This window comes from Eublepharis macularius, chromosome 5 (genome assembly GCF_028583425.1).
Source record: "Eublepharis macularius isolate TG4126 chromosome 5, MPM_Emac_v1.0, whole genome shotgun sequence".
NCBI lineage: Eukaryota > Metazoa > Chordata > Lepidosauria > Squamata > Eublepharidae > Eublepharis > Eublepharis macularius.
Genome location: NC_072794.1, coordinates 145,314,899 through 145,339,590, shown reverse-complemented (window position 1 = coordinate 145,339,590; position 24,692 = coordinate 145,314,899). Strand labels below are relative to the sequence as shown.

General features: G+C 46.1%; 1 protein-coding gene across 1 annotated transcript in view; it reads right to left on the bottom strand.

Moving 5' to 3' along the window:
- The window catches only part of EYA2 (EYA transcriptional coactivator and phosphatase 2), a 199,973-nt gene that overhangs the window by 93,312 nt on the left and 81,969 nt on the right, over positions 1 to 24,692 (bottom strand). The window contains exon 5 of the mRNA XM_054981392.1: positions 19,666 to 19,782. Within this exon, the coding sequence (XP_054837367.1) occupies positions 19,666 to 19,782 (117 nt within the window). The remainder of the gene's footprint in view (positions 1 to 19,665; positions 19,783 to 24,692) is intronic.

Sequence of the window (24,692 nt, the reverse complement as noted above, 5' to 3'; positions counted from 1 at the left end):
ATATGATGCAATCGTAAAGTTTTAAAAAGTTCATTTCTGGTTTCTTTGTCAGGGTACATTACAAAGCCACTCATTAATATATGTATTAACTGGGAATTTCTCTACAAAATCATGTAGCCATTCTTTCGCCACTCTTGTAGAGTTGTTTGTTGAATACAACAGTTAAGTCATGTTAGCAGAACAGCATGGGGGGCAAAAAATGGAGATTTGCATTGTTAATTACTACTGATACCACCTACGTTTTCTTCCTGTTTTGTGATAGTAGAGACAGTCCTTCCAAAGTTACTATACAGGATCCATTATAAGTATGAAGCAATGATCTCATACAATGAGTACACATGCCCAACTGCCAAGGATGTATCTCATGTTAAGAACAGCTGGTATATTGCTCTTTTTAACCAGAGCTCTCTACATACACTGTGAATCCCATCTTGTTTTGGCATTAAATTTTTTTTCATGGGTCAGATTTTGGCATTAAAAAAATTCTGCACAGGATAGATAACACAAGGAAGGTCCAGTTATGCGCATGGACCAGTTCTACTTAACTGAAGCCATAATTTATAAAACAGGGTTAACATACCTGTAACTTATGTTCATCGAGTTCTTCTGTGCTGACACACATGGGGACTGCGCAGGCGCAGGCCAGCCGCCGGAGAATTTTCTAGAGCTTCCATGGCTCCGAAGGGGCCGTTTGTCGCGCGCCTCAGCGACCGTTTTCCCGCCCAAACGGTCACGTGATCCTCCAGCGACCAACGGCCCCTTCCCTCAGTTCTCCCTTGCCGCCGCTTGACCAACACACTTCAGCCATAACACCTTAAAAACACCAATTTCCGTTACAGCCATCACATTATTGTGCATTGGAGTTCACAGCGGGGTAGGAGGGAGGGTTGTGTGTCAGCACAGAAGAACTCGATGAACATAAGTTACAGGTATGTTAACCCTGTTTTCATCTTCGTTCTTCTGTGCCTCCACACATGGGAGTGTACCAAGCTTCACACAATAAGGAAGGCGGGGGTGAAGTCCAACACAATTTTATTGAACAAACAAGAACAACAACAAAGAGATATGCATATACACCTCTATGTAAAAAACTGTGTAAGGACACATAAATACTCAATATTTACATAAGTATACACCCCAAGGTACATATATACACACATTCACTCAAGGGCACCTAACAGGTACGCCAAGAAAGCATTCCCAAGACTCCCTCAGGAAAAAAGGGAGTGTAGGACAGCCTTAGCCACAGATACATCCTGCTCTGCATTGACATCGACGGCGTAATGCCTGACAAAAGTGTCTGCAGAGGACCATGTGGCTGCTTTGCAAATATTAACCAGGGCCACCCCCCTGAGGAGTGCCGAAGAGGATGCTTGGGACCGCGTGGAGTGGGCTCTGACATGAAGCGGACAAGCCACCCCTGCCAGGGAACAGGCTTTGCTTATAGCCGTCACAATCCACCTAGACAGGGTCTGTGAGGAAGCCCTGTTACCTTTGTCCTTGGCCCCAAAACATACAAATAGGTGAGTACAGGAGCGGAATTCCTTTGTCCTATCCAGGTAATAGGCCAGGGCCCTCTTCAAGTCTAGGGAATGAAGGGCCTTTTCCCCCTTAGAGGAAGGGTGAGGAAAGAAAGCAGGCAGTGAGATATCCTGCGAGAGATGGAAGGCGGACACCACCTTGGGCAGAAACCCGAGGCAGGGACGCAGGACCACCTTGTTGGGATGAAACACAAGAAAGGGAGGGTCGGACCGTAGTGCAGACAGCTCACTGACCCTTCTGGCCGATGTGACGGCCACCAAGAATGCTACCTTGTAGGATAGCATATCCAAGGGGCATGTAGCCATAGGCTCAAACGGAGGCAACATGAGACGTGAGAGCACCAAGGACAGCGACCACTGAGGCACTGGAGCCGACACAGGTGGGTAAAGATTGTACATGCCCTTAAGGAACTGGCGGGACTGTGGGTGAGAAAACACCGTAGCACCCTCAACTCGGGCGTGAGCAGCTGATATCGTTGCCAGGTGGACCTTGAGGGAGGAAACCTTCAAGCCCAGGCCACGCAAGTGGCACAAATACTCGAACACAACCCCCAAGGGACTGCTGTCAGGCACTACTCCTCTGGCAAGTGCCCAAAGCTCAAACCTGCGCCACTTGGCCGCATAAGCACACCTGGTGGAAGGCCGACGGGCATTCAGGAGGACCCTCTGTACCTCGTCAGTAAAGCCTACAGGGGAGGAACGATCCGCCAAGCCGTCAGGTGCAGCGTCCTGGGATCGTGGTGGACTAGGCTCCCGTTCAGGAGAAGGTCTTGCCGAGGGGGCAGACTCACATATGTCCGTTGGGACATCCGCAGGAGCTTCGGGAACCAAACCTGCCGGGGCCAGAAGGGGGCCACCAAGATGCAATCTGTCCCGTCCTCCTCTATCTTGCACAGGACCCTGGGAATCAAGGGAAATGGAGGAAACATGTAGTGCAAGCCCTGCGTCCACGTAAACTGGAAGGCATCCCCAATAGAGAGGGGGTCGCTCCCTGCCCTGGAACAGAACGTGTGGGCCTTGGTGGTCGCCGCAGTGGCGAACACGTCTATCACTGGATGACCCCACATCCGGAAGATCGGCCCAACGCACTCTACGTTCAGTTCCCACTCGTGATCCAGCAATGGGACCCTGCTGAGGGCATCTGCCCGGGCATTGTCTGACCCAGCCACGTGAATAGCACGGAGCGACACGCCGTTCCTGATAGCCCACTGCCAAGTGAGCGTGGCTTCCCGGCACAGGGCCATGGACACTGTGCCCCCCTGCTGATTCACGTAGTACATGGTAGTCGTGTTGTCCGTCTGCACCAAGACCTGACGATTTCTCAGCAGTGCTGTAAGAGACACAAGTGCAAAACGAATGGCCCTTAGTTCAAGCACATTAATATGGAGGGTCTTTTCCCTTTCAGACCAGACATCCTGCACAGATACATCACCACAGTAAGCCCCCCATCCCAACAGAGAGGCATCAGTGGTAACCGTGATGTCATGGTGCTGATACCCAAAGGGGGTCCCTTTAAATAAGTTGTCATCCGACATCCACCAGTCCAAGGAAGAGAGGATGACTCTCGGGATAGAGAATTTAAGGGACGGAGGGTGCAGCAGAGCATCGTACCTCCGCACAAACCAGTTCTGGAGAGGGCGCATACGCAGCCTAGCAAAGGGCACCACAGAGGTGGCCGCTGCCATATGCCCTAGTAAGCACTGGATAGTGCGCACAGACTGGAATCGGTTCCTTTTAAACATGGACACTAGACCCCTTAGGGACCTAGCCCTCTCCAAGGGGAGCAGGGCCTTACCCTCCACAGAGTCCAACAGTGCACCAATGTAGGACACCTTGCAGCTGGGCACCAGTTTGGACTTTTCAAAGTTCACCAGGAGCCCCAGGCGTTGGCAAGTGCTAAGTACCAAGCCAATGTCCTGCACCAGCCTAGACTCCGATTCAGCCACGATGAGCCAGTCATCGAGGTACGGAAAGATGGTACAGCCTTCCTCCCGTAGGAAGGAAACCACAGGGGCCACACATTTAGTGAACACCCGCGGGGCAGTGGAGAGGCCAAAGGGGAGCACCTTGTACCGGAAAACCCTCTGCCGGTAAACAAAGCTCAGGTATTTCCTGTGCTCCTTCCGTATCCCCACGTGAAAGTATGCGTCCTTCAAGTCAAGAACCGCAAACCAGTCACCCTGTTTCAGCAAGGCGATCACAGCCGCCAACGTAACCATTTTGAATTTGGTCACCTTGAGGAAGGCATTAAGGCCCCTCAAATCTAAAATGGGGCGTAAACCCCCATCCTTCTTGGGGACCAAGAAGAACCTAGAGAAGAATCCCCTTACAGAGTCCTCATAGGGCAATTCTTCCACAGCACCCTTGGCCAAGAGCGACACGATCTCCGCATCCAGCTCGGCCATAGTGTTATTGACAGCTGTCAGGGGTGAACTGCATCTAGGCAGCTCAACAAACTCCAGCCCGTATCCCAGTTCAACAATAGTTAAGACCCATGAGTCAGATGTTATTGACTCCCACTCAGAGAGGAGTGGACTCAGTCTGTCCGAAAAGTTCGTGGATACGGCTGGCGTGACCCGTCAGTACTGCCTCCCGGCGCCCTGCTGATCTTTCTGCTGGGCCGGTTGCTGTGCCGGACGAGGCTTGAAAGGCCGACGCCTCCTCTGCTGGTGTGCGGGAGGGTAAGGCCGCTGCTGGTAGGCCGGATACTGCTGGTAGCCCGGCCGCTGTTGTTGGTATCTGCCCTGGTAGTGGTAAGGGCTGGACCGGGGAGCGTACCGTGACCTTGAGGAGGGCTTGTCCACTGGAGCCAGACCCAAGGACCGCGCCGTCTGCCTGTCCTCCTTCTTCTTTTTTAAGGTTTCATCGGTGGACTTGGAGAACAGCGAGTCCCCCTCAAAGGGCATGCTCTCCACCCTTGAACGCACCTCTTGGGACAGGGCCGTAGACCGCAACCAGGAGTGGCGCCTGAGGACCACAGCCGAAGCCATTCCCCGAGCAGCAGTGTCAGCAGCGTGGCTCCCAGCATTCATCTGCTGCTTAGACAGCCTAACAGCCTCTGTCTACAACAGGGAGACGACAGCCTTCTGCTCAGGCGGGAGGTCTCGGGTATAGGACGCCAACTTCTCCCAGAGGTACAGCTGGTACCCTGCCATAATGGTCTGGTAGTTGGCGATCCTCAGACCCAGTGAAGAGACAATGTACTGACGCCTGCCCATGGCATCCAGTTTCTTCCCCTCCTTATCGGCAGGCACCGAGGAGTGACCCGATCGTCGGGGGTTGAATTCCTCCGTGACCAAGGAGGAAGGTGGAGGGTGCTTCACCAACGCCGGCCAGGTGCCCTGCTTGATTTTGTAGAGCTGCTCAATCCTCTTGGATGTTGGAGGCTGATCACAGGGCACCTGCCACACCTTCTCCACGATCTCCTCAATACCCACGAGCATGGGAAAACCAACGTACGCCGGATTATCCCCGTAGATACGCTTGAGGAGCTTGTCCTTGGTCTGGGGGACTGCTGAAGAGATATCCATCTCTAGAGCCTGGGCCATCCTTGCCATCTGGTCGGCGTAGATGCGGAGATCCTCGAACGGCGAGTCCGCAGATGGCACTAGCTCCTCAGCTGGCGACGGTTCGGACCAGGACTCCGACTGGAAGCCAAAACTCTCCACTTCCTCCTCATCGGAACCGAGCTCGGATTCCTGAGCCTGGAGTGGAGGGGGAGCCCACGCCGACCTCGATGTCGAAGGCCTCGGTTCCGACACGGAGAAGCCCGCAGGTGCCCCCTCCCATTGGCAACGGTATGGCAAGGGGAGGTAGGAAGCCTGTCGATGCCGGGACGCAGTGGATCGGACACTGTCCCCGGAACCATGCCGCTCACGACCGACCGGAGGTGGAGACGGACGGACAGGCGACGGACGGCTCCGACGAGGAGACGGGCTCGGTTCCAGCCTCGGCGACCGAAGGGCAGGCGATGGTCGGCTCCGACGGCGCGGGCTCGGCTCCGGCCCCGAGGAGAACTCTGCGGGCACCGTCTCGAAGGCCATCGGATCCGGCACCGGCACGGAGATGTCTTCTGGCTCGGGGGAGCCCAGATGAGGGGAAGGTGTGTGAGGAAGCACGATGACCTCCTCCTGAGGAGCGGGACGCGGCGACCGATGATGCTTGGTCTTCTTCTTCTTCTTAGCCGGTTCCGAAGAAGACCTCGGAACGGACGCGCTCCTCGCTGTCGAAGGGGACCTCGGCTTCGACCTCTTAGGCTTCATCGGAACTGATCCGGACGTCGGATCCGACCGGGGACTCGGTACCAGGATCCTCGGTTCCGACGTAGGTCTCGGATCCGACCTGGTAGAAGATGCGCTACGGGGCGGCCGCACCGGTCCCTGCGCTGGAGAGGCCGCTCTCGACGCCGAGGTACTCGGGGGACGCGGTTTCGACCCCGACCTCGCGGAGGCCACTGAGCCAGCTCTTGAATGCCGTCCGGCAGAGGGGCTAGGGCCGGCCTTGGGGGAGGGCAACGGAGCGCCTCCGGACATGACCTTCTGCCACAGGGAGGAGTTCAGTCGGGCCTTGCGCTCCTGCCGGGCCTTACTGGTGAAGCCCTGGCAAATCTTACAGGCCGACACGTTATGGGTCTCCCCCAAACAAAACAGGCACAGTTCATGGCCATCGGTCTTGGCCATTTTCGTGTGGCATTGGAGGCAATGCTTAAAGAGAGCCTTTGAGGCCATCTTCAGGGGCACGCGAAAGGAAGGTCAAAAACAGTCCGAGTCAAATTACCGAGTCCACGACAAAGTCCAAAACAAGATCCGAAGAATAGTCGAGGTCACGAAGTCCGAAGTCAAAAGCCAAGCAATCAGTCAGAATAAAGCACGAAGCACAAAAAAGCACAGAGCAACGAAGCTCACGTTCTCTCCAAGCGGCGGCAAGAAGAGAACTGAGGGAAGGGGCCGTTGGTCGCTGGAGGATCACGTGACCGTTTGGGCGGGAAAACGGTCGCTGAGGCGCGCAACAAACGGCCCCTTCGGAGCCATGGAAGCTCTAGAAAATTCTCCGGCGGCTGGCCTGCGCCTGCGCAGTCCCCATGTGTGGAGGCACAGAAGAACGAAGATGAACTGAAGGTTACAGAATGAAACCTTGTCGTCCTTTCTGCTTTAAATAATTAAAACCTGCTGTAACTAAAAATAAAAACTGTGAATTCAGTTTTTGAATGAAATTATTTTACTGATATATGTGTGTGTATGCATGCACGTGTGCATGTTGTTGTTTCTGGATTTACTTTGCTGCAGCTGCCCGTTTGGAAGCCCTTCTGGGTAATTCAATTCTGCTAATGGAAATTAGTTCCTTTCCCATAATGTATTGATTCAAGGTTCTTGGTGTTTAAAGTGAAAGATGAATTTCACGTGTGAGAAGTTTCATGCATGTATCTTTCTCCGAGCTATCAGATTTCCAGAGCACTTCAGTCCTGCCATATGTGCGAACAAGAGACAGCTGCTTGTTATGGACAAAAATCTAAGAATTCCTTTTCCACAGATGGAAAGCACTAAAGCTACTGCTTATGATTGTCTTGTCGTATCGGAACAAGCTGATTCACCAAGACAAGAATATGTGTGTATACAGTGGATTCTTTTTTCTCCCAACAGAAATATTTAAAGTCCAGCTTGCGGCTTGCCATGAGCTCCTCTTGCTAGGGATAAGCGTTGTCCGCATGGCAGCAGTAGTTATCACTTAATGGCCTTGAATGTGCTACAATTATCAGGTGATCCACTATCATACTTCATTACTTTGACCAAAAATAAGTAAAACGCTTGTGTGAGGGATATCAGAAAAAATTAATCATGAACTGTTCATTGTAAGGTAATAAAAATGTCCCAAGACTGAAAACATGCACATTCTCCTTTGCATTGGATACTGTTTTGTAACAGGAAAACAAAGTAGAGGGGCTCTTTGCAACAAAAGCAGACTGTGACACTGAATCAGGGCTATCATTTCCAGGTACCCACTAAACTCGAAGCATAAGTGTGGCACATGCTCATGATGCCTTCAAACTATGGCTGAATCCACACTTACCAGCACAGCGCTAAGCAGGCGGAGTAAGAGCGTCTTTCTGGCGTGATTTATGACATCATTGTACCATGATGCCGCTCTCGTGGCACAATGATGTCATAAAACGCGCCAGAAAGACGCTCTCACTCCGCCTGCTTAGTGGTGTGCCGGGTAAGTGTGGATTCAGCCTACGCTGTTCCCCTGATTCCCTAAACTGGTTCCTAACAAGGATGGTGATTTTTAGAAATGCTCAAGAACAAATGCCAAGTGCAGACCTGCAGGCCAACCAGAAGTCCATCTAGTCCAAGCATCTTGCTTCCCCACAGTGGTAACCCTGATGCACTAGAAGACCTCCAAGCAGGACAATTGGTACACTAAGACTATCAGCGTACATCTTTTCAAATCAATATCAGAGCTCCCATTTATTTATGTGGAGCAAGATCATAACTTTGGACCTTTCACAGGGAGCAACAGGAGGGGTTGGAGCCAGACAATTTTCCACTTACAGGAGGTATAATTTCTGCCAATTTCCCCTTCCAGCCCCTTCCATTTTGTCCCATATGTATGTATGTATGAGTTATTTATAGTCTGCCTTTCTCACTGAGATTCAAAGTGGAATACACAGTGTAAGTCAATACAGTCAACAGCCGGGGCATTTAATAAACAATACAATAGGGTATACAAATGCAAATGTGCAAAGATTTGAAAATGTGGAGAAATCTAATTCAGAGCTTAAATAATGCTAGAACACAGCATTTGTAATTCTAAACCAGACATATTAAACAACTCATAAACTACCTAGTAGGACCATATGTACAGCAACAGACAGTACACAATAGTATAGCCTATAGTCCCTATCCCTTTACTAATGGATTTCTGAGGAGCCCCTTTACCTCATGGCATTCCTGAGGGGCCCCTGCAACAGCATTCTGGGGAGATCAATGGGTTGCAGTGGGAGGGCCAGGCAGGAAAGGTCTGTTCTGTTAACAGAAACTTTAGTCTTGATCCAATCAGAGATCATGTGAAAAGACATGAAATCCTATCCACTTTAACAACCTTCCTGTTTCGTTACCACCTGTGAGGCCATTTAGTGGTTTCTTAGTGACACAGAAAACTCATAGGGCTAAATACCTTTAAACTTTTACTCTCTCTGGAACATTCAAGACTGATTATTCACCCTGTCTAGACTACAGCTGAGCCATGCGCAGTTCTGACTCCTGAATGACAAGGCTTGGAGACAGAATGCCAAACAGTGCAGATTCTGTGAGAGGTGAAAACTCAGTTTGGCTGTGAAAACACTTAACACAAGGTACTGTTGGAAAGCAGAGGGCGAAGCAGTAGTTGTAGCAGGAAGTTGAGAGAGCAGGAGGATCCGGATGCTGAGTAGGAATTTAAAGAAATTTAAGGTCAAGAAAGAATAACTGATAATAGAAAGAAGCCAGCAATTGCTTGGAGGCAAAGAGATGGAAAGAATCAGGGGGTCATTTAATAGAAAAGGAGCTGGAGGAACTCATTAGCATAACTCATTAGCATATGCCACGCCTCTTGCCATCACCGGAAGTGTCATTAGCATAACTGATTTGCATATGCCACACTCCCTGACATCACCTATCCTGGCTGTTTTGGGCCCAATCCTGGCCATTCAGGGCCGAAATTGGGCCCAAATGGCAAAAAGGGGCTGAAAATGGCTGAAAAGGGTCAGGCCGCTGCTGAGTGGGAGAGTGATCCACCACCTGTCAGAGGCCCGATCTGGGCCGTTTCGGTCCCAATCCAGGCTGAAACGGGCCCAAAATGGCCGAGAGTCAGGTGGGCGGGGCCACCTGACATGTGACCTCTTTGGGGAACTGCCGGAACTGCATTCCTGTGCATTCCCCCTTGAAATAAGCCCTGGCAAGAATGGATGGAAACACGTGGGGGACCCACAAGGACTTGCAGTAGGGGGATCTCATTACCCCCTCTCCCAATATCTCCTCTTTCCTTTCCCTGAAAACCTCCAAAGCCTCTCGCCTTTCCCTGCCTCCTTCTCTCAGAGCCAAAACACACGTTAAGAAAAACCTAGGTTCAGCACGTGTTCTCTTACCTCAAGGTTTGCTGGGATCTGTAGGCGTCCTGGAAGCTTAAAGTTTAGCATTTACAGAGCAGCAAAAAGGGAAAGGGAAATACAGGCGCCTGTATTTTAAGCTTTAAGCTTCCAGGACGCCTTTAAGCTTCCAGGACGCTTACAGATCCTTTAAGCTTCCAGGACTTTAAGCTTCCAGGACCCCTACAGATCTTTAAGCTTCCAGGACGCCTACTTTAAGCTTCCAGGACTCCTACAGATCCCGGCAAACCTTGAGGTAAGAGAACACGTGCTGAACCTAGGTTTTTCTTAACGTGTGTTTTGGCTCTCATTCCCACCCACCAGTCAACCTGCTTTTATCTCCACTCTCACGTCTTCAGCTTTCCCTCCTTCCCCACTCTGGCAGCCTTGCCTGGGAAAAGTCTGGCTGCGTTTCACAGTGCTGGCTGCTTGGCTTGTTCAAGCCACTCAGAGGGGAACCTGCAAGGACTTGTAAGGGGCACCTAAGTTTCACCTGTACCTTTCCCCACACCATTTCTTCTTTCCCTTCTTCTGGTGATGGTGGAGAGTGCCCTTCAAGTCATAGCTGACTCATGGCAACCCTTGGCCAGTTTTAATGGCAAGAGACTAAAAAAGGTGGTTTGCCATTGCCTGTCTCTGCAATCCTGGTCTTCGTTGGAGGTCTCCCAACCAATTACTAACCAAGGCTGACCCTGCTAAGCTTCTGAGATCTGACGAGATCAGACTCACCTGGGCTATCCAGGTCAGGGCTTCCTTTCTCCTGACAACTCCATTATCCTCACCTTTCCCTGCTTCCTTCTCTTCTTCCCACCCACCCACCAACCTACCTTTTATCTACCCCCCATCTTCAGCTATATTTATTTACTACATATATACTTTGCTTTTCTCCACAATGCGGACCCAAAACAACTTACACCATTCTCTTCCATTGTATCTTCACAGCAACCCAGAGAGGTAGGTTAAGGTTAGAGCAGTGACTGGCCCAAGGTCACCCAGCAAGCTTCCATTGCAGAGAAGTGATTGGAACCAAGGTCTCCCAGATCCTAGTCTTATAGTCTAACCACTGTTCCTATGAGGTGGTTGCTGTTGAACCATAGTGAGAAGGTGAGTCTGGGTGAGTCATGCAAGTCACATGGGATCAAGTCACCTAGTGGTTGCTGGCAGGCCTGGGCCCAATGAGACCTCCTTCAAAGGCCAAAACTGCTCGGGAAAGGGTCCTGTCCCCTCCCGATGCCTTTAATGTCAGAAACCAAGACAACTGGAAATACTATTGTGGTTGCCTAGCAATGGCCTGCAGGAAGTTCAGTCTAAGCAGCCTTCTTCTAATTTCCAACTTCTTCTGACAGGAGAGACCCTTCAGTTGGAGGAAGCCTCCACAGGTTGTTGAAAGGCTTCAACTCAGTGGAGTGAAAGGATGCAGGCTGCTGTGAGTTTTTGTTGGTTTGTACTACCCAGTCAATGTCTAGGCCTCCATTCGGCCTCAGACTGATCCCAAACATATATTTAAATGTGTATGTTATTTTATTTATTGATTTCATTTATATCCTGCCTTTCTCCCCAGTGGGGGCTTACATTGTTATTCCCTCTTTTATTTTATCTGCACAGCAAGCCTGTGAGGTATGTTAGCCTGAGTGTGTGTGACTGGCCCAAAATCACCTGGCAAACTTCCATGGCAGAGTAGGGATTTGAACCCAGATCCTAGTCCAACACTCCAACCACTATACCATATTAGCTCTCAGACTGATCCTCAGTATATATTCAAATGTGTATACTCAAGTAATAACCAATTACAATGAAGGCAGTTTCACAGTCGAGTTCAACAGTGTCCAACTATTACTACAGGCTTTAAACAATATCCAAGGCCTTGTTTACACATGCCACAGAATGAAGTGGTATTGAACTGAGGTGGCAACATGGACTGCACTACTTCACACTGCAGGTGGTAGATTCCCTCCAAATGCTCCTTTCCATAAAATGAAATTCTGTGCACTTAAGGTTCTATGCCTTTTCTCTGCTTAAGTAGCTGACTTTTTATATGTAGGGAGCTTTTTAACAGAGTAACTTTGGGAAAATGCAACCGTCTATCAGAAGACTTAAATGACACAGTCTGTTTTATCACCTCAGTTTTCTGTCAAATCTTCCTTCTGTGGCTTAAGTGTGTTCTTCTTTCCTGGCTCCAGCATATGAAGAAGGCCTTGCTGTTGATCTGCTTCTTCTCTCATCATTTCCCTCAAATTGTTATATAAATGTTTTTTGAAAAAAAGTATACTTAGCCTTCAGTATTCTGAAGGTAGGGGGAAAAATGGAATCTTGCCATTTAAGAGGAGCTGTTATTTATATAGTTAAAAACTACAGCCTGAGCCCTCCTGAGGGGAGGCCTCTCCTACCCCCAAATTCATTGTGGTATGAAGCACAGCTCTGCTGCCACAGTCTAAGACTGCAACTAATGCAAACCAGCTGTGTGGGAGAAGCTCCGGGAAAAGGGGGACAACTAAATTTTTTAAGGAGGTTTTCGTTTTATTAAGCTAAAGCATCTCAGTGACAATTTGCCAAGCAAAGACTCTCCTTAACTTCCCAAGATGTTTGATGGATCTAATGTTTACAAGGCACGTTTACATTTCTTGAGAAAGAGCTGAAATTATGCCACTAATGTACATAAAACAAGTTTCAGAGGAAAAACTCTCAAGGGGCTGCAACTAGAAACACCAAAAGGTGTTCTGGATAACCATCCAATCATGACTAATGTACTACTAATGTAATACCGGTGTACATTATTCAGCATGTAGGGCACCCAAGTCATACAAAGCCAGTTTTGATGGATGGATGTTCCTTGGATTGTGATCTTCTTTGCCACCTCCTCATGCCAAATCTCTATATGCTTAGTACCCACTTGCCATTATGTTTGTTAGAAATAAGACAAAAAAAGAGGCCCTCACACTTGTGTTAACCAAGAGGTTTTCAAGATTGCCTCGGCCATATAATGTGCTGACTATGCTCAGGAACATATGCTGCTAGCACCTGATTATCAACAAAGTAGACAGGGGCATAATATTATGCCTGCTAGCACATTTTAATTACATTTTTATCCACGAATCATAGAATACTGCACATCATGAGAGCCAGTTTGGTGTTGTGGTTAAGAACGGCAAGACTCTGATCTGGAGAACCGGGTTTGATTCCCCACTCCTCCACTTGAAGCCAGCTGGGTGACCTTGGGTCAGTCACAGCTCTCTCAGAGCTCTCTCAGCCACCTCACCTCACAGGATGTCTGTTGTGGGGAGAGGAAGGGAAGGTCATTGTAAGCCATTCTGAGACTCCTTCAGGTACTGAAGGGCAGAGTATAAAACCAACTATTTTTCATCATTTGCCCCAATTCTCACCACAACAATCCTGTGAGGTAGGTTTGGCAGAGCGAAGGTGACTGGTTCAAAGTTACCCAGTAGGCTTCATGGCTGAGAAAAGTCTTGAATATCACACATCACCCCATTCGTTCAAAAAGGACAGGTGCAAAGTTATCATCGTGAAAGAAACACACAGTATCATCCCACTTTCAGACACACATCAACCCCAACTTACCTGATCACCATACAGGTGATCCTTCCCAATAGTGGGCCGTAAGCAGAAAACAGGCGCTGTAAGATGTCAACAGGGCACATGAGCCCAGGTAACTCAAGCAAGCTAGCCACACCATATGCTACAGGTCAATTTACAAACATCAAGGCTACGTACATCTTTTATTGGCTATAGAGGCAAGTGAATACAAGACCTTGAAGTATATTTCCAAATGGATTGCGGAATTTGGTTTTGATAGATGTTCCAGTCTGTCACATCAAAATATTTTGCTGGGTGGTCAAAAAGGCTGATCGGAATAAGGCAATGAGGCCTTACAAAGCATTGTGGAAACCATGCATGGGAAAACTATTCCTTTTAAGTGGGTTATTAAAGCCTAAGCCAACTTTTCTCTTTAAAAAAAGCTGCCCTGCCCACCCTTCTCAGGTGCACTAAGTGTGGGAAAGTTCTAAGAGCACATTCCTCAGAGGCAACTAAGGAAGGAAGGGCCAGAGCATCCTATCCAAAGCTTTCACCAGCACTCTGGAAAGACAAATAAACCCCCACAGATGAAGAGCTGGTTTAACCTCCTCCTCCCCACCCCTTTCCTTTCTTGAATGGTTAAGGGAAACTTTTTTTTGATTGAAAAATGAGCAATGCCTCTTTAGATACGGTGTTCTTAGCGTAAAACGGGCCGCCTCAGCTATATGTACCAACATTCAATATAATTAAATATACAACATTAAATATAATATTAAAATAAAGAGCTAATAATCCTTTTGGGAGACACAGAACTGACACTAAAGGCTACTTGCAGGCAGATAGCGCTTTGAAATATATCTCACATATATAACTTGCACTGTTTTAAGGTATGGTTGAGCATATGGCATTTTCAAACTACTAACAATGAATGAAGAAGTCACTTAGGGTACACAAAAGCAGACATCTAATCCACAAACTGGCAGAGGGAAAAAGGGTTTATATTCTAGGTTAGAGAAGAAAGTATTTGGGGAATAAAGTTACTGAAGGGTGCCATTTCTCAAATGAACTGGGAAATCCAGACATTACTTGGATCAAACTCTGGGTTCAGGGCTGAACTGTTTTGTAGGGGAACCATCCATCTCATCAGGGAAATCCTTAGAAGGCAATGGGGTAACATTCACAGGGGAGAATCAGTGGTTGGGAGGCGATTAATGCTTCCTCTGCTCACAATTTCCCTGCAGAGTGCCCCATCCCAGGGAATTGCAAATATTTTTTTTCCTTGCCAGCACCCAAAACCAGAAAAAACTTGGGTGGGAAAAACTAACCTCAGGGAAGGTGAAATTGCACAGGAATACATGAAGCTGCCTTCTACTGTGTCAAAACACTGGTCTATCAAATCTGGTTTTGTTTAGATTACACCTAGATTACATTACTGCAATGTGTTCTATGTGGGATTGCCCTTGAGAAATGTTCGGAAACTTCAATTGGTTCAGAATTCTGCTGCCTCAATGTTGACTGGCGCAAAGGGACCGCATCACTCCAGTTGTGACCCATCTTCACTGGCTCCCAATTTGTTTACAGGTGCAACTCAGGGGCCAACCTTTACAGCCCTATAATGGCCTGGGACCAACATACCTGAAGGATTGCCTTACCTACTCCCTTATGGATCTACCCAACCACTATGGGAATCTTCAGAGGCCCTGCTTTGAGTGCTCCCACCTTCTGAGATTAGGCAGGTGGCAACATGAGAGACAGTCTTCTCAGCAGCAGCATCAAAACTCTGGTACTCTCTCCGCAGCGAAATTTGTCTGTCCCCTTCTATTACCATCATCCACCAGCAGGTGAAGACTTTTTTGGTCCGACTAGTATTCCCCCAGTGGTCCCTCCTTCCTGCTCAATGTTTTAATTGTTATTCTTATGTTTTTTTACGTAGATATGGGTGACTTCAGCCATTTTCTCCCTAGTCTGTGCTATAAAACGAAACTTCAAAGCCAGCTCCACCAAACACATCTGCAGGAGAAAATATGAGCGGGCCCAGCTGATGCGACATTACTTGACCTCCTAACCAAGGCTAGTTTAGGTGTGTAGCCTTGTTGGTCTGGCGTAGAACAGCAGAATTTGAATCCAGTGGTACCTTAGAAGACCAACAAGATTTTCGAGGTGTAAGCTTTTGAGAGGCAGAGCTCCCTTCTTCAGACACCAAAGGGAGGGAGGAAGTTCTGACTCTCAAAAGCTTATACTTTGACAATCTTTTTGGTCTCTAAGGTACCGTTGGACTCAAATCCTGCTAACAAGGTTAGTTAATCAGTAACTGACCCCCCCACACACACACACACAGAGTCACTCCCTCCCTTTTCAGCTGGTTTTGTTATTAGCTACCAGGGGGTAATATTATGTGTGTACTAACCACAGTTTGGAAGGCTGATTTCTTACCATAGTTACAGGTGTAATGGAATAGAACACTGGCCACAGTTCATCTAGAAACTGTAAGTGGAGGGCAAAAGGAAATGCCCATTATAGAGAAGAGTATTGGAGTTCATGGGATACTCTTGATTGTCTAACCATAGTTTAGGAACTCGTGCAGCATTATGCTTCCACCAGGTCCACATCTTAAAACCTATCATTCTATAAACACCCAGAACACTGGGATCAGGCTTAAAATTTCTAAGGGTGTGTATAAAAATAGATTAAACATTGACTATAGTTGAAAAGGAATGCAGTTCTATGTTGGCGAATTTTTTTTTAAAAAATCACCTGGTATAAGAATAGCTAATTTCTTTTTAACTCATTTCATTGAATGGCCAGTTCTGCCATAATCTCCCTTGGTTTTGCAGTATAGAATACCACCGTACAGCATTAATACGTTATTTTATGTATGTATGTATGTATGTATGTATGTATGTATGCATGCATGCATGCATGTCATTTATAGTCCGCCTTTCTCACTGAGACTCAAGACAGATTACACAGTGTGAGATTAGTACAGTCAATTTCAAGGACATTTCCATAAACAATAAACACAATTTTACAAAGACATAGCATTAGTAAGAATCCAATACAGAGTTGAAGAAATGTTGAAACAGAATATAAGCATTTCTAGGGCTGACATTAGAACACATGAAGCACAAGTAGCTCATGGGAGCACATATTTAAGACAACAGGTAGTACGTAAGGCAACATAGTGATGAAGTCTATGTTCCTTAACTCATTATTAGTGACGTATCTGAACCCCCCCCCCTACAATACAAAAACCTTTTTGAATAATTCGGTTTTGCATCGTTTGTGGAAAGCTAGGAGAGTGGGGGCTCTCCTGACCTCCTCAGGCAGGCCATTCCATAGGGTAGGGGCCACCACAGAGAAACCTTGTGTATGGGCTGCTGTTGATTTCGCCCATGTGCTGGGTGGAACCTGCAGGAGACCCTGTTCAGATGAGCGAAACTGCCGTGGAGGAACACAGGGAGGGAGACGGTCCTGTAGGTATGCCGGGCCAAGGCCATGAAGAGCTTTGTATGTGATAACCAATACCTTGAACTGAGCATGGTAGCTGATAGGTAGTCAATGGAATGTCTGCAGAATGGGGGTGATGTTCATGCTCCTGCTTGCTCCTGATAGCAGTTGCGCCGCAGCATTTTGGACCAATTGGAGTTTCCTATTTAATTTGGATGGGAGACCTATGTATAGTGCATTACAATAGTCAAGTCCTGATGTTACCATAGCATGGATCCAGGTGGCCAGGTCGGCCATGTCAAGGTAAAAAGCCATTTTCCAGGCTACAATGAGGTTGTAAAAGGCATTTTTGCAGCTCTTTAACTTGTTCTAGTAGTAGCACTGGATCCAATATAACCCCTAGACTCTTAACCATGTCTGCAAGGGTAAGACGAACTCCATCAAAAGCTGGAAGTACAATGTCCTTCAAGATCTTTGCCTTCCCAACAAGCATCACTTCCATCTTGTCTGAGTTCACTTTCAATTTGTTCATTTTTAGCCATTTCACTACAGCTGTCAGGCAGTGATCCAAGATTTCTACTGCATCCTGAGGGGACCTGAATAGCAAGATATAGAGTTGGGTGTCATCTGCATATTGGTGACATCCAACTCCATAGCTGTAATGAGTTCTCCAAAAGGCTTTACATACAGGTTGAATAATATGGGAGATAAGATTGTGCCCTGCAGAACCCCGCAAGATAGCTCCCATTCTGGAGATAAATGATCTCCAACAGCAACCCTTTGGGTCCGTCCAATGAGGAACAATTTAAATCAGTCCAAGGCACATACTTTGATGTCCACTTCTGTCTCTAGATGCCTCAACAGGATGGCATAGTCTACTGCGTCAAAGGCTGCAGATAGATCCAGGACGAGCAACAAGAAGGCATGGCCTTTGTCTATATTTAGCTGGAGATCATCCACTAACGCTACTAGTGCTGTCTCTGTCCCATGCCCTGGTCTGAATCCAGATTGGAAAGAGTCTAGAGCGCTACTGTTTTCCAAGAAGTTCTGGAGTCAGTCAGCTACTGCTCTCTCAATCATTTTGCCCAGAAAGGGCAGATTAGAGACTGGGCAATAATTGGCCACATCATTTTTGTCTAGGGATTTTTTTAAAATTAGTGGTCGTATAACAATACAACAGGGAAAAAAGCTCAATATAATGTATCAACAACCAAACAAATAATCCTGTTCATATGCCCATACGTCATGGTTGCTACTGTGCCTCTAGACACTGATGCCCTAATTGTGTATTGGGGCATAACAATGTGCCCTCAGAGGGCCTAAAAATTAAGCCCCAGGATGCATCTGCTTATTGCAGTACAGCACCATGCACCATCATTGCAGTACAGCACCATGCACCGATGATTCTCGGTGCCAATAGAGAGGCTGCTGACATGGCAAATAAAAAGCAGACCTACATTACACTTACATACAAATACACACCAAAGAATAATACAAACAGCAAAAGTAGAGATGACTGTTCAGTTCATTAACTTCAGATGCCTCAACATTGCAATGTAGTATTTGTGATGCTTAAAAGCTCATGACAGAGAAGCCTGCCTTTAAGAAGGCATTCAGTGGACCAGCCATCAATTGAGTTTTCAGCTATGAAGACAATGGAAGTGAGGAAGAAATGTTGAGCTTTTATTTGATTATGCAGTTTCAATACTCATTTGGAGGGATTCGCTGACAGCTATAACACTATTTATTGCAGTACTGCAGAGCAACAGTGAGAGAGGTCATAATGAGAGCCAGTGTGGTGTAGTAGTTAAGAGTGTTGGACGAGGATCTGAGAGACCCAGGTTCAAATCCCTACTCTAACAGGAAATGTTGCTGGATGACCTTGGGCCAGTCAATCTCCCTTAGCCTTACACAGTTGTTGTGAAAATAAAATTGAGGGTAGAAGAACGATATAACCTGCTTCCTTGGCTCAGGGAAGAATAGCGCCTTTTGCGCTTCTGGTCTCTTCGCAATATGAGTAGCCGCAGCTGCGGCTTCCTCGTGGTTTGCTCCACTGTCTCTGGGGTGGTTGCTGGGAAGGAGCAGTGAGGGGGGGGGCTTCCAACACTCCTTCGGAGAGAAATCATGTTGTGATGGAAGAGCATGTTCTGCTGGTCCATGATTCTGTCTTGCCATGAAATGGCCGCCATAGCCAAAGTAAGGAAGGAGAACGCTTGCCCTGCAAGCCTTCTAGCAGGTGCAAAGGGAGAAAGAGAATAGCAAGGAGGTAGAGTAGAAAGGAGTAAACAAGGCAAGAATCAGGTTCTGGAAAGTAGAAGCGAAGGAAAGGAAGAAAAACAGTTGAAAGGCAAGGCAGTGCACGGAAGAAGCTGCTCTCCCTGTTGAGGCAGGAATGAAACTGAAAGAAAGGGTGACTCCCACTAGGAAGACAGGAAGTAGGAAACTTGTTCCTGCCTCCCTGAATGGAGGGTGGGAATCACCCATCAAAGACCTCCTCTGCCTCAGAGGGAGAATGGCAGAGTATGTATAAATGAATGAATGAATGAAATGTCTCACTGATAGCTTTTATTGGTAGCCATAACAATAGACAGCATCTGACATCTTACACACTGCATCAGCTTTGGGTGTTTTATAATAATTTGAAGCAGATTTGTCATCTACAAATCTATGAGCAGCAGTATCCTAAGGGAAAGATTTCTGAGATTCCCTCATGCAATTCACAGTCCAAAAGTCCCTGAGCCCAGGGGAAGAAATGTAAACTGTTACAAAGAGGAATTTGGAACTTTGTTTCAAGAGCCCAATGAGAAAATTAATTTTTCTGAATACTGAGATAGAACTGTGCCTTGATTTCAATGCCAGAAAAGCCCCAAGGCAGCAGAAACTTGGAAAACGCTCTTTTAGCAACCTGTCCGTGGTAGCATGCAAGATAAAACAGGTGCATCCACATATTCCGTGCATATAACTGAAAGCATAACTGCAGAATTTCAGTTTTTAAAAAACACACCTATAGGCAGTGGTACTGACCGTGCATTTGGTAGGTATAGGGCGCCTGTGCGGATGTTGCTGTGCTGAAGCTAGATCCATAGCTAAGGAACCCACTCTGCCCCGGTGAATGGTTCAGACTGTCTTCTGTTTTAATGCCTTTGGAGAACAGAGAGAAAACCAAACTTCAGTTACCAGGAGGAGCTGTTAATAATGTACAAATATCTATTAATAGCATTTCTCTAAACTCACAAGTCCATATCATCAGAAGAAAAACATTCACTTTCTTATACCTGTATTTTGTACTTCCACACAGGAAATCAGAAAAAACATATCATATTAGACTGCATCCGCTTTTAGTGTTTTATAATATTTTGAAATAGGCTGGTCACATGGGTAGCAAAATCACCACACTCATTTTATACTAGCAATCTTGTGATGTATTTTTTAATTGGCTGCATTATCTATAGTCTGCCTTTCTCACTGAGACTCAAGGTGGATTACACAGTGTGAGTCAGTACAGTCATTTTCAAAGACATTTCAATGAACAATGTAATAGGATACAAATTTGCAAAGATTTAAACCAGCGAAAATCCAATACAGAGTTGAAGAAATACTGAAACAGAGCATAAGCAATTCTAAGACTAACATATTAAACAACACAGAAACTATCCAGTAGAATCATACTTACAGCAACAGACATTACGTCTTAGTAAAGTCTATAATCCCTGTCCCTTTACCGATGCAACTCTTTGAGACCTCATTCTTATATTACAGCCCTTCTTTCTGAATAAAAAGCCCACTTGAATAATTCGGTTTTGCATAGTTTGTGGAAAGCTAGGAGATCGGGACCTTTCCTGACCTCTTCAGGTAGACTGTTCAATAAGGTGGGGACCACCACAGAAAGCGCACATGTACGGACAGCTGTTGATTTTGCCCATGTGCAAGGTTGCATGTGCAGAAAGCCCTGTTCAGATGAGTGAAGCTGCCATAGTGGAACATGGGGGGGGGGTTCCTGTAGATATGATGGACCAAAGCCAAGAAGAGCTTCATGGACGAGCATAAATTTGAATCCAAGTCTCCCCGCTACCTTACATTGGCACAAATTTTGAGGGTGCAACTCACTATTGACGTGCATGAATATTTGCACAAAATTTATAGAACACTCCTAACTGCTGATGACAAAGTAAAATAAATAGATGAATGGTTGCTTTCTGCAATAAGCCAATTGCTCCTAGAGTCTATTGATAGAACCTATTGGTAGAGCTTGATAAAGTCAAATCTGCGCATGAATTCCAGCTTCATGCTAGAGTTTCCCTCTGTTGAAGGGGGATTATGAAATTTGTGAAGTTCAACAGATTTTCGAAATGAATCCCAAGAACAGAGAGAAAATGAACCCTAAATGGGATGGAACTGCAGGAATCTCCTAATCTCCAGTGAGAATCACCAGCAAGGAGAGAAACATCATACTGCATAAACAAAAAGGAGGCACAGGCTAGATCCACTGATCTGGGGATATGGCTCCATTGTAATAATTCATTTTCTGGATTATTCTTGCCTGGACTACAAAATCTAGGTGGTGAATGATAGCAATAGCACAATATCCTATCACAGCTCAAAACACCAGCTCCACTGACATCAGAATCAAGCATGTCCAGACCTTGCAGGCAATGTTCAGTGTACATGTGCTGGAAATACAGTATAAACACTGAACAACAGTTGCAGTACCACAGAGAGATGGATATCTGCAGATTTCATTAAGGCCAGGCAAAACAGCATTAAAGTCATAAATGCAATTCAGTTCACCAGCTTCATGTTTCATCAGTTCCATACACTTCTTTTTGGCTTAAGGCTGTAATACTGCACACTCAATTGGAAATAAATACAGTTGAAATCAATAGGATACACCTGATTAGAAATAGTTATGACTAGACTGTGAGTATATTGATATCAATGTCAAGAAAAATAAACACCTTTCAGCTACTACTTCCGATACCTGGGTGTGTGTCATTATAAGGCCCCATAAAAATGTTAAGGTGTGACTTTCTCCCATCTCCCACCACAGTGAGTTGTCAAGAGAAAAGGAATTTACCAGGATAAACACAGCCCCTTGTGTAGGGTTGCCAACTCTGAGTTAGGAAATTCCTGGAGATTTTCATGTTGGAGCCTGGAGAAGGCAGTGGAGGGACCTCAATGGGCTATAATGCCATAAAGTCCACCCTCCAAAGCACCCGTTTTCTCTGGAGAAATGCTCGCTTTTGCCTGAAGATCAGTTGGGGATATTCAGGACTCATCTGGAGGTTAGCAACTCTGCCCCCAAGGCTTGGAGGGGAGGTCTGATTGGGCAAGTAACTGACTCAGGGAACAGGTTCAGTTTCTCTTCCTGCCTACAGAAGGTTGTATGATCTGGGCATTTGCACAGTATTTATCTGCAATATGCACACTGAACATGAGCCTTTGTTTAGGCTTTGAGTTAGTTAACAGGATAGATTCCACTGGTGACTGCCCGAAGTTAACAGGAAAACTGCCCTCCATAAGAGTCATGAGAGCAGAGGCATGTTTGGTTTTTCACAACTGTTTAAAAAGTAGAAAGAGAGTGCCCAGAGGCAGGCTAGCCAAAGGAATAAGGTCCCATTCCATTGGCAAGCCAGTTTGTTTGAACAAGAATGAGTGATTATGTGCTATTATGCCAGACTCCATTGTCGCAGCTCAGGTTAAACTTCTGTGGGTGTACGGCTAAAAGAAGCTGCTTTTCATAACATGACATTTGTATTTTGATTACGATCAGCAACATGCATGCAAATGCTCAACCAGTTGCAGCCCTGACCATGATTAATCTTCTGTGACAAGCTTTTTCTAGAAGCCCGTTGTCAGACAGAGAAATAACTTGGCACCAAATTAATTTCCACATTGTTCTCCGTTTTGTCTAGGAACTTGGAATAGTTTTATTTTTGTGCCAGAAGGACCAAAAAAAAATAAAAATTCACTTTTCTTGGTTGCCTGCCAGGAGGGATTTTTTCAAAATGGACAGTATCACATGCATTACTGAGAGGGTAAGGGAGACCATTTTTAAAAAAGGAAATAGGTAAATCCACAGGATTTATAAACAGCATATGGGCCTGGTTTGTGCAAGCCCTAAAGACACCAGCCAGTAGCCAACAACTGGGTTCTTCCCTGCTGCTAACAAGGACAACTGTGCAGCATTTTTCTTGGTATATATCCAGCTATTAGGACACACACATACAAATTCCCAAAACCAAAAGTTAACATTTCTTTGCCTTTTCTATAGAAACTGAAGACAGTGTTTCATAAACCCATTTAAGGAGATCCACTGAATATACTTATTGATTCACATAATCAAGCAACAGTTAATTAATAGGACCAGGCATGCTCTACAAGTTTTTGAAGTCAGTCCTGGTGATTTCAAAGTGGCGTTAAAGCATTCTTAAAATTAGTCCTAAGGAGTTCATAACCTGGCCAACAGTTATATGGCCACCACACTCTGAAAGAGCAAAAAGAGCTGCAAGTGACTTACAGTGCAACTCTAAGTAGAGTTATTCCAGTCTAAGCCCATTGGAGTCAGCAGGCTTAGACTGAAGTAACTCTTTTTAGAATTGTGCTGTAAAACTGGCCTTACAGTGTTCTCACAAATGACAATAACTGAAATTTCCCATCATTGATAACCATATTACCTTTTGCTTCTCTCTACTGCTAACTGACCTAATGGATTGGGACCTGGCTTCTTCATTGTCATTCTGCAGTAAAACCCACAGCCCCTTACAATAAGTCTCCTGTTACCCAATTTAGAAACTCCGTATTATCTAGCATCAACTGAAGTCCTGACCTATCTCAAAACCTTTCTGTTTGGATCAGACCCTGCAAGAGCTGCTCACAACTCTGACTTCACACTAGATTGTGTGGACAGGAGTTGAACATATGCTGGTTGCCCACCACACAGAGAGGACTGATAGGTCCAGTAGCAAACCTGTGGGTCAGTCTACAGCTAAGCATCAAAGAGCAAAGGAGGTATTATTGCCACTTTCTTCAAAAAGGTACCCAAGGAATGCATTTATATATGAAAGGGATGTTCAAGTCTGCCTGAAGGACTTGTTCTCAAACCTGGAGACCCTGATCTCAGAAAAATATTTCACTGTTGAGTTACAGCAAAGAACACCGATCACTCTGCACGTGCACTCAAGAGGTGCAAAAGCATTTACTGCATACAGCCAAAGGCCACTATGATCAAACATGATAAAACATAAAACATGAACCATGAATGACATCGCTAAAGTTACCAAATCTAAAAATACTCATCAGGTTAAAATGTTTCACCCTTCAGATACAACATCGATTGTGCGCTCTTATTCACATTTTTCAGGTTGATATGTGGTATATAAAGTAGGCTACGCAGCCCAAACCCGGCTCACATTAAGTTCTGACAGTACTCTCCTCAAGATCTTGCAGAAGTGTGGCATATTTGAGTTGTACGTCCATCCTGTGTTTTATAATTACTTGGGCTGCTGTTCTGCATTGCTATTGCATGGACCCCTAATACCTTTAACACTGCAGAAGGTGCTGAAATGAACATTCTACCTTTTGGGAATTATTTTGTTGCACACAAACACCATGCTCTTTTACATGCCACAAAACATCCACCGCGCACATCCACAAACTAGAAGCTCTACTGAGAAAAGAAGCTGTCCCCTTTCCAAATATGTCTAATACAATATCTATACAGGATGAAGCGTGGCTGCTGCATTGTATGCACACTGAGAACAGTACGGCAGAGTTTCAAAACAAACATCTGCTCTGTATTAACTTTGTTAAACTGTATGCTTGAAAAAGCTTACCGCATATCCATGTAAAATGTAAGCAGTACCATCTACTCGGAGCTTTGCAGTATAGAGAGTTCTTGGCTTTCTACATACCACCCAGCAACAAAAACTGCTCACCGTCAGTACTGTCTGCCAGTATTTTAGAGAGGATGAAGAATGTGTCCAATTTTACACTTTGGAAAATATTTTTTTTTAAAAAAATCAACTTAGAAATCAAGTATCTGGGACAGTACT